This window comes from Arvicola amphibius, chromosome 6 (genome assembly GCF_903992535.2).
Source record: "Arvicola amphibius chromosome 6, mArvAmp1.2, whole genome shotgun sequence".
Lineage (NCBI taxonomy): Eukaryota > Metazoa > Chordata > Mammalia > Rodentia > Cricetidae > Arvicola > Arvicola amphibius.
The window spans coordinates 99,291,759-99,301,915 of record NC_052052.2 but is presented as its reverse complement, the minus strand read 5'-3'; the positions used below and the strand labels follow the sequence as shown (position 1 = coordinate 99,301,915).

The window sequence follows — 10,157 nt, the reverse complement described above, 5'->3', positions numbered from 1 at the left end:
ACGCTTATAAATATATATAGGAAAGCTGGCTTGCAGGAACAAAGGTGGAGAAGTGTACTTAGCAAGACAGTGAAGTGAAAGTTACAGCGTTAAGACCATCTAGCAAACAGTCTCCCCATCATTGTAAAAAATACATCCTTAGAAACCTGTGAGCAAATGGGAAGTGCCCACATATTTTTCACTTTTTGTAAACATGCTAGAGTTAAATAAGTTACCAAAGGACCAGGGCCGATACTTTGTTATTTATTAGTATTTCTTATGGAAAACTGATTTTCCATAAATGAATGACAATGAAAAACAAAAATTAACTTCTACATTTTTGGTGTGGAGACAAAATAAATACAACAAAATGAACCTGAATGAAATGAGATACCAGGCAGGTGTTTGTGACTGAGTCTCATTATAAAGCTGCTGTAATATCTTGTTTATTATCTGGTAAGGAACAACCAATTACCTGACTGCGGAAGTGATAAAATTTAATTAAAGCCTAATTTTGCTAGTAAATTTCACAGAAAGGATTAAAATAGGATAACCTTTAACATAAAGCTTTAGAACAAATAATTTAAACATATCTTAAACACTGAAAATGTGTTTTTAATTGTTATTTACAGTTAATCAACAATACCAGTGTTTAGCTTAATGTAGTCAGTCATGAATCCCCCTTTCAACACCCGTTTTACAATCTTCCTTATAAATACTCAGACAACTCAGTTGAGTGAAGGAGAGCGTTCTGTGGTCCACAGTAACTCAATGCATGGCCATTTGGTTTGGAGACAGCGTTTAATGGGCGTGTCATCTGTCTGTAGCATGGGGTCTTCAAAGCCCATAACCACGGCAGTCCCTTCCACATACATTACCTGTTAAAAGGAAAAGCCAGCAAGGTCAGTTAACATTCATAGCAAATTTTCAAGTGGATACAGATAGCTTCACAGTCAAGTATGTTTCTGAGATCTCATTATGTGGAGATTTACATCTAACTGTTTTGATAGGAATTATACTCAACTATAACATCTGCAAAATAAATTTATAAATGAGATGGTGACATGAATTTTAATTATTAACTGGTAAAATTTAGAATTCAAGATCAAGATAAAAAAAAGATAGGTGAATCACAAGCCATATACTTTTAGATGAAGAAAAAGAAATCGTTCTTCAAATGATGGACAACAGGGTGTGTTACTTCCCCTAGTGTCCACACAGCATACTGAGCTTGCTCTGGCTTGACTACTGAGGCAGTCAGTTGCTCCTACTTCTCACTTTCAGTGGAAGGATCTGAAGATGATCAGCATGCTTGTTAATGGAATCTGCTGGCTTTGGACTTAATGGTTTTGAAATGCAGCTCTTGAGTATATGTGAGGACAGACACAAAACTCATGAAGGATGACAGAGCAAAAGAGACCTATGGCAATGATCACATTAACTAATTTGGTGGGAAGACACTAGGAAACATTTATTCTGCTTTATTTTTTTAAAGAGAATACTTAAAGTTATTTGCCATACCAGTAGAACACTGATTCACTACCAAGGATTCAATGTGTACACTAATCACTGTGTTATTAAAAGGAGTGGCTATGGACTGCTCTCTTCCAGAGTATGCATAATTATTTTTACCAGTTCAGTGGAGGCTACACATGATTGCAATTATGCTCTTATAACATAAAAGCATAACATAACATAAAAAACATAACATAAGTATGTGACCAAGGAGCCAAAAGAAACAAGTTTATCAGCCTTCAACAAGAGTTCCCTTAAGAACACAACTGATGTAGGAATAGATGTTCTACTACTAGGTCACATAATTTGGTTTATAAACTTTACTCTTTAGGGAAGTCCAAAGGCATTAAAGTGAAATACATTCTTCATATTAAAATTACAACTCATATTTTTCAATCTCAAAGCAAAAGTGCCACTTTCTAAAATGTTGTCTGAAAGGAATATATCTTGATATAGGACCTGTTTCTCCAGTTGCACAGCATCAGAGCAGAACAATGTGATCTCTTCTGTGGTCTCCACTAGTGTTTGATGTCTTTCCTGGTGGCTGCAGCCCAGACTAGTGTTCTGTTTTTCCTGGTATCTGGAGTGGTACCTAACTGAGTAGTCAGCCCTACTTCCAGACCCTGCAAAACTTCAGGACTTTACACTTCTATATAAACGATGTGCATGCGCTGCTTCACAACTGTTACACAGTATGTCATGTTAATACTCCGGTGTCTTGATTTCTGATCTTGTGTTAGTATGTCAGACGCTTGTCACAAGCATGGTTTGTAAACTTACTATATACAGGTAGCGTGGCCAAGCAGACCAAGGACAGGATTGGGAATCAGGAACTCAGTTCCAATCCCTGCTCTGTCAATGACTTGCTGTGTGACTCTGGCTGAATCACTTAATCTCCCTGTCTCAGAGGCCTCATCTGTAAAATATGGATAATATTTGACTACCTTACAGGGATTGTGGCTGTGAATTAATATTTAGTGATGATGAAGCTAGGCAAAACTTCAACAACTAGATGAAGTACTCATTAACACACAATAAGAAATCATCCAGGATTTCTTACCAATTGTACTCTGTTACAGATAGCAATAAATTGGTGAAAAGATTTTTGGACATATGAAAGGTTTTAATTTATATTTTGTTATTAAAATAAATTTTAGCCTTTTAGTTTCATTTTTATAAGGTAATGTATCTAACTTATGATCTACTTGTATAGCCACCCTCCAGTTAGATACTTATAAAGCAGCATGAGGTCAAACTGAAAAGGCGTCACTCCTCCTAATATTGGCTAAGCCTACTGTGGCTGTTCCTTGAATAAACCTAAGACTTGCCGCAAGAACACACAAAGGTGGCATTTCATTCAAAAAAGGTGGAGTGCTCAGACAAAGCTTTTGCCTTGAACGAGGCTAGTATACTCAGACTGTGTGCCTTGGTCAACAGCTTAGAAAGCTGAGGTGCAAAGCAAAGTGGCTGAAAGCACAGGCACTGGGCTGGGCTACACTCACAAGTCTCAATCCCAGCTCTGCCATTTCCTGGCTCGGGACAAGCTGCTTACCCGTGCTTAGGCCCCTCTACAGAGCAGACATATACGGACTTCAGAGGGCCATACGAAACTAAAGACTAAATACACTAGGTAAATGTTCAGTAAAGCCATTTTGGTAAATTAAAAAAATTCTCAATTAAAATCTCAGTGTTATCTACTTCTGCATTTAAACTGACAAATAAGAGCCTTCTGTGAATTAGCCAGAACTGCTGATCTGGAAATAGCTCCACAGTTTAGAGTAACAATGTGTATATGGTACGCATAGCTATTTTGTCACAGTGAAATTATTGCCCCATGGTTCAATGTACAGCTTGAAAGCAGATTATGTATTAGTCAAATTGAACACAGACAATTTTGACATGTGTGGCAGTAGAGAGACTTCTTGAACACCTTAAGTAGCAACTGCAGGAGACTCAGACACAACCCAGCTGAAGACAAATTATAAATGAATTCTCATACCTTTTCATTATAATTTGACTGCTTCAATCCATTGTAGTGGTAGACAGTAAAAGATTCTGGACCACTGGAGCCCTATTATAAATACAGGACTATTAAAACTTTAAGTTATACCTTTTTATAAGCAATTTCTAATAATCAATGAATGTAAAAGTGCAAATCTCTTAAATCTTTATTGTTATTGGGGGATCACTTGGTAAAGACAACCTGTATGGCGTTAACTGTCAGGAAGGCTGAGAAAGGAGACGGCTGCTTCTGGAAGCAGGGAAGCCCTGACCGGCACAAGTTCTGCCATACTTGCTATGGCTCTAAGTGGATGTACGCGTTGCACGAAAAGAACAAGTTCCTAACAAATACCTCCTAAAATACATCACTACAAATACTTGCTTCTTGCTGTGGGACAAAGCAGCACTGCCTCCACGAAACCACAAACACACATGCACCAATAGCTTCAGTTTCCCACAGTACTGAATCAGAAGTTTCAATTAAAAATATAATTTCACAGAAATCAAAACATATCATGCCTAATAAGACTTTATTACCACTCAAAGTGCCTGGGCTCCTAGCTGATTCTCAGCAGGCAATTTTCTATCCCTGCAGCTTGTCTTCCTGGCCAGGGTCCTTCCACAGGATCTTTTCTACTTGGTGGGAAGTGAACTGCTGGAAACTCCTGTTCAGCTCCTGACAAGTGGTGGGCTGAGAAGATGCAGCTTTATTGAAAGGAGGAAAAGTGGGGGGAGTCTGGGAAGGGTTCAGGGCTCTGCTCTAGGCTTGAGGCTCAGAGAAGCTTCCCTTCTTGAAGCTCACTTTTTCAGTTCCTATGAGCTTTGAGTGTTTCTTCACTATGCCAAGAGCAAGCAAGGGTCTCCAAAACAGCAGAGGCCTTACTCTGCCCTTCAGTCTGACCCCTAAGTTCTGAGTTCTGTGTCAGACATGTAAAACACATTTCTTTCTAAAAGGCCCCTTCCTCATTTTCTAAGACCTGACCCAAATCTTACTTTCCTGTAAAGTTTCCTCTACTACTATGGGAGCTTTAAGAAAAAGCTGTCTGAATTAATTTGAGAATAAACATCATATGACTTTATATCATTGGGTTGTTATTCCAGAAGACTACATTGTTTTACATTTGCTTTAGTATTTCCCAACTAAAATTTAAGCTCTCATAACCTGAATTTAGGTGACTATTTCCTGAATGGCATACACGAGTCACTCTGATTACTTAGGTGAGTAATTTCTTTTTGACTCACAATTTATTTCAACTTAACAATAGTCATTCTCCTCACTTGAATCCTCTTTGTATTCTCAAGATAGAACAGCTAATTGGCACACAGAAACAGGACAAAGTCAGGGCAAAGCAGGAAGTACTTTTGCCTATGGGGCTAGATGATAGACCTAGTTTAGCTCTGGGGTCAGTCATCACCAAGCACACTTTTTACATTTTCTAGGAATGGGGGGATAACTGCACTCACTTACAAGGCATACAGGATATGCTTACTGAAGACAGCTGCTCCTACTGGTCTCACTAAACTAAGTGAGGATGTAGCTTAGCGTCTACATCCTAACAATGCAGTGTCCTCCCACTAGGTCAGATAGGAAGGCAGAAGGAGCACAGGGGAGTGAGTTCCCACATGGTGTGGATAGGCAGAAGTGGGAACGGTCTCCTGTGAGGAAGCTGCTCTAAGTTAGATCCATTAGTCACCTAGAGGTGCTGCAACATTGCTGTGCTCTGTCCCCAGAGCTCCCGATTCACTAGACCCAGAAAGAGACTTGAGGGTTAGCATTTCTAACTACATCTTACACACTACATTTTGAGAACCTTCTGCTCCAGAGGAAAATGACAGCGGGGTCACATATGTTAGAAAAGGAAAGAATATGAATTCCACAGAGACAATGAGAAAAACCAGGCTTGAATGACGACTTTGCTCAGAGTCACAGGGAAGTAAGCAAACAGTAAGATGGACTCAAGAGCACCAATTAGAGAGAAAGGTCTGTTTCCTGTAGGATAGAAGGGAACTGGAACATTCTTCCTCCACAAAGACAGGAACTCTCACTGCAGTCAATGGGTTATTAAATAAAATAACACAACCAGGACACACAACTGGGAGGAGCTCAGGAAAGTAGCTAGGGTGAGTATGACCAAAACACACTGTATGAAACCCTCCGAGAAGCAGAAATATGAAAACAATATTAATTCCTCGAGCTAAGAAGTTATGCTAATATTAAGCATCATCTTGTAATTAACATGCATGCAGCCAAAAGAGCTGAGAACTGTCTTCTACTGCAGTTTTCAGTCCCCACCCTCGCATGAGTAGTCCACACTGAAAACTAAGAAGCAATGTTTTTAGTAATGTCCTGGCAGCACCTTCTTGAAATATAACAAGCCTCAAATACTGCTTCAAAACCTTATGATGCTATAATTAACCATCTACTAACACAGCTAAAGGAACTTTCAGAAAAGCCCAATGGTTGGCATGCTAATACACTGAACACTACAGTCCAACAGTGCCTGCCTTTCCAGTGTCAGAAAGAGACGTTTGAGAGTGTTTTCTTTTTGTTGTTTTTTTTCATAAATTACTTGCCAAAGTTTAAAAAGTTCAATTTACTATACTGTGATAGCACTGGCTGATGTAGGAGGGTCTTCTTCTATGTGTTACTTTCATTGGCTAAATAAAGAAGCTGCCTTCACTTTTTGATAGACTAGCCATTAGGCAGGTGGAGTAGACAGAACAGAATTCTGGGAGAAAGAAAGTAGAGTCAGGCAGATGCCATGGCTCCCAGACCTGAGATAGACGTAGGTTAGAATCTTCCTGGTAAGCCATGACATCGTGGTAAATAGAGATTAATACAAATGGGTTAATCAAGATGTGAGAGTTAGCCAGTAAGAGGCCAGTGTTTAAATGAATATAGTTTCTGTGTAATTATTTCAGGTATAAACTAGCCAGGAGCTGGGTGGTGGGAAAGCAGCCCGCTGCTCCTTTTACAGCAATTGGCTGCTTCCTGATTTTACCATTCACCTTTATTCTTAATAACCAAAAGGAACCTATGCTGTCTAAGCGTGCATTAACTACTAAGACTGAGTGCCAGTAATGCCAGTTACTCTGTTCAAGTCAGACCTGTGCCCAATATATCAAATTAACAACATATCAAAATTAAACAATTACATTTTTCTACAATAGCTGAACAAAACTGGCATTTCTATTAGAACAGTTTATACTTCTTCTATTTGATGACATGACCATGATTAAGCTGAATAATTCAGTTCAGTGGATAAATGCCTCATTTAGGACAAAGAAAAGGGCAGATGCAGGATATAGAAATGGCTTGTCACAATGCAAGCACAACTCAAGAGTGTGAGAACTAGCAGCCCTGCTAACTGAGGCAAAGCCAATAGAAGACACGCACCATTCCACTGAGACAAAGCTATCCTGTTCACCCTTTCTTCTGGAATTCAGGCTCGCTACTAGGAGTGCCTGCCCTTTCCTCTTGTGGCACTGTCCCAGGACACACACTAGCCAACAGTTTCGCAAGAATGAACTCAGGGACGGGAGACAGAGTGTCGTCTCTCTTTATTTCATGTACTTCTAATTTCATCCTTCTTTTTATTTTTAGCATTCCACTGTCCTCTGCCACCCATCAGAATTCAGAGAACTGCACAGTGTACTGGTCCACTGGCACCCTTAGAGAACTGCATCACTGTGCTAACATAAAGATTCCACATCAAGGACTACATGGCTACGTCAGCACACGTACCACACACATGTCACTGTAAGACACGCATACTCTGAGGACTACATTGTTGACCCAGGACACAGACCCATTGCACAGCAACACCTACTGAGTAGGGTACGTAGCTATTATCAGCACACACACACACACACACACACACACACACACACCCTCTGGGCACTGTATCACTGTACTGACACATGCATGTTTTCTAAGAACTTCACTGTCACATGGGCTAATACATGTTCTTCTGGCCTCTGCATGGGAAGCTTTTATGTAACGGTGTTTTCTCAGTCTCACATGTGCATTTCAGGAAAAGGAAAAAATAGTCCAGTTCACAGACAATCATCTCAACAGAGCAAATGAGTGCATAGATTCTCTTGGCTGTTACCTGATCAGGAAAAAATTCTTGAAGAAATGGACCCAACAAAATGATTCCTAATCCTTCTGGATCTAATTTGTTCTTCACAAGATTTATACTATAGGGAGACAAAAAGAAAAACAGTGAATACCAAAGGAGACAAACCCACAAAATAGTCCATTCTCTCATGACTCAATTGCTGGTACCATAACACATTTGGAAGCCAAAATCCTAAAAGCTTTTCTTTTTAGAACTTTAATGACAAATACACAGGAATGGCATCTAATTTGCCAAAACTTGGCTATTTTTAAATCAGAGTAATCTGTTACTATTTAAAATTTAAATTATGATGGTGACTTTAGAATATTGTTCCTTATTAGGTAAAGTAATTTAAAAACCAAGGCTTATAAACTCAGGCTGTAACCTCCCAAAGGCAGATTCTCTCTGCGTCCTAGGTATGCATGAATTCAACAATCAAATGGAGCATTTACTTTTTAAAATCTATTTTCGGCTCTAGGCGTTAGAAACAAACAAGCTAAGAGGCATTGGGACATCAGATAATAATAAAAAAATCTTCAAAATGTTACTTTTAAGAAGTAAATAAGATAGATGCTTAACATTCTTGGACAACCTAACTTGAAGACTACAGACATAAGAGCTTTAGTCCAGGGAATCACAGCAAGTGGCATAGCCCTTGCTGGTCTAGCAGCAATCGGAAGTAAACAAGTTCTGTACAGCTTTTGCCATTTAGGTATAATAGAGGCTGGTGGAGAGGCAAAGAAAAGGGCAGTGCAGTTTAAAGGAATTCAAAACTGTCAGTTTTCTTCCCCCAACGCTATCTCAAATGACAAGTCAAAGTTAGCCTACTAACTGCAAAGCAGCTTGTTTGGGAATTACAGTGAATTTGGGCTGATCACCTTCCCCAAGATCCTTCCCCAGGGCTCAAGGTGGAGTGGAGTCACTGTGCTCAAGCTCTCTAGGGATGGACAGCTAGAGCAGGGGCCAGGCACAGGGCTACAAAGGACTCCCTTCCTGGGAAGGTCTCTGTCAGGAGACCATTCTCAGAGTTTGGTGGATGTCTGTCTGTCTGTCTTTCTCTTTCCTCTGCCTGTGTTTAGACTAGGTCAGTTCCAGAGTTTTTGTTTGTTGTTTTATTAGAAATGGAATCTGAGCCATGTGTTCAGGGGTAAAACAGTTTTGTGTGTGTGTTTTAAGGGTTCTATGAAGGTTACACCTCTGTGAAGTCTCTAGCCAGGTTCAGTGATACATTCCTCAGCTCTAGAAGATGCTGGAGCCTGACTATTACAGCCTTTCCAGGCCTGGTTGTCATCTGAGCACTCTATGCAAAAGCTCTGAGTTTCAGTGGGTCTACGAAAGGCCATTAGATTGTGATCTAAAACAAAGGCAAGGTCATTATTGTCAATGAAACCGCATACATAAAATCTCAAAAATGGAAGTCTTTGTAGAGAGAGAAAGTTTCAAATCAATAGTGAAAGACTGATTTTAAGAAGTGAGACAGTCAACGGAGAGTGAAGAATCAACACGTGATAGACATGTTCATCTGTTCTCAGATCAGGTTAGGCTTTTCCCCTAAATTTTTATTGTCTTTTTACACAGGCTTAGAACCACCACCCCACCCCGCCCCCGCCCCGCGATCATTCCCAATCCCACTCACTACTCAGGGTCTGAAACAAGGCCCAAGGCTTTCATCACATCTTCAAGAAGGGAGTCGGCTATGAATCCATTATCTGGAAAAATATTAAAGAGAAGGTGGAATATGAACATTTCTGATCAGGTTATGGGGAAGAGAAGATCACATTACAGGAGCCCAAGGGGTGGATAAACTATGTATGATATATACTCTATGTACAGTAAACTATAGAGCTTACTACTATTAGGTACCTGTACAGATGAATTTTCTTAGGGACACAAAGATTTATCTTCAAGGAAAATTTTAAAAAAAATCTACTTAAGAACTACAGTTAATGGGACGGTTGGGACGGAGGAAGGACGGATATGGGAGCAGGGAAGAAGATATCTTAATTAAGGGAGCCATTTTGGGGTAGGCAAGAGGCCTGACTCTAGAGAAGTTCCCAGGTGTCTACGGGGATGTCCCCAACTAGGTCCTTGGGCAGTGGAGGAGAGGGTGCCTGAACTGGCCTTGTCCCTTAGTCAGACCGATGACTATCTTGAATATCACCATAGAACCTTCGTCCAGCAATTGTTGGAGATAGAGACAGAGACCCACATCGGAGCACTGGACTGAGCTCCCAAGGTCCAGTTGAAGAGCAGAAGGAGGGAGAACATGAGCAAGGAAGTCAGGACCGTTGAGGGGTTGGTCCACCCACTGAGACAGTGTGCCTGATCTAACAGGAGCTTACCAAATCCAGCTGGACTGGGACTGAATGAACATGTGATCAAACTGGACTCTCTGAATGTGGCTGACAATTGGGGCAGACTGAGAAGCCAATAATAATGGCACTGGGATTTGTCTCTTCTGCCTGTACTGGCTTTTTTGGGATCCTAGTCTATTTGGATGCATACCTTCCTAAGTCTGGATGGGGGGGGCCTTGGACTTCC

The 10,157-nt window shown here is 40.4% G+C and overlaps 1 protein-coding gene across 5 annotated transcripts in view; it reads right to left on the bottom strand.

Moving 5' to 3' along the window:
* Positions 1-222: 222 nt before the first annotated feature.
* The window catches only part of Mindy3 (MINDY lysine 48 deubiquitinase 3), a 75,464-nt gene continuing 65,529 nt past the window's right edge, over positions 223-10,157 (bottom strand). For all 5 annotated transcript variants that reach the window (XM_038332844.2, XM_038332845.2, XM_038332847.2 and 2 more), the window contains 4 exons: positions 9,253-9,325; positions 7,608-7,695; positions 3,494-3,565; positions 223-857 (listed from right to left, as the gene is read on the bottom strand). In XM_038332844.2, coding sequence (XP_038188772.1) covers positions 708-857; positions 3,494-3,565; positions 7,608-7,695; positions 9,253-9,325 — 383 coding nt within the window. In that variant the 3' untranslated portion in view covers positions 223-707. The remainder of the gene's footprint in view (positions 858-3,493; positions 3,566-7,607; positions 7,696-9,252; positions 9,326-10,157) is intronic.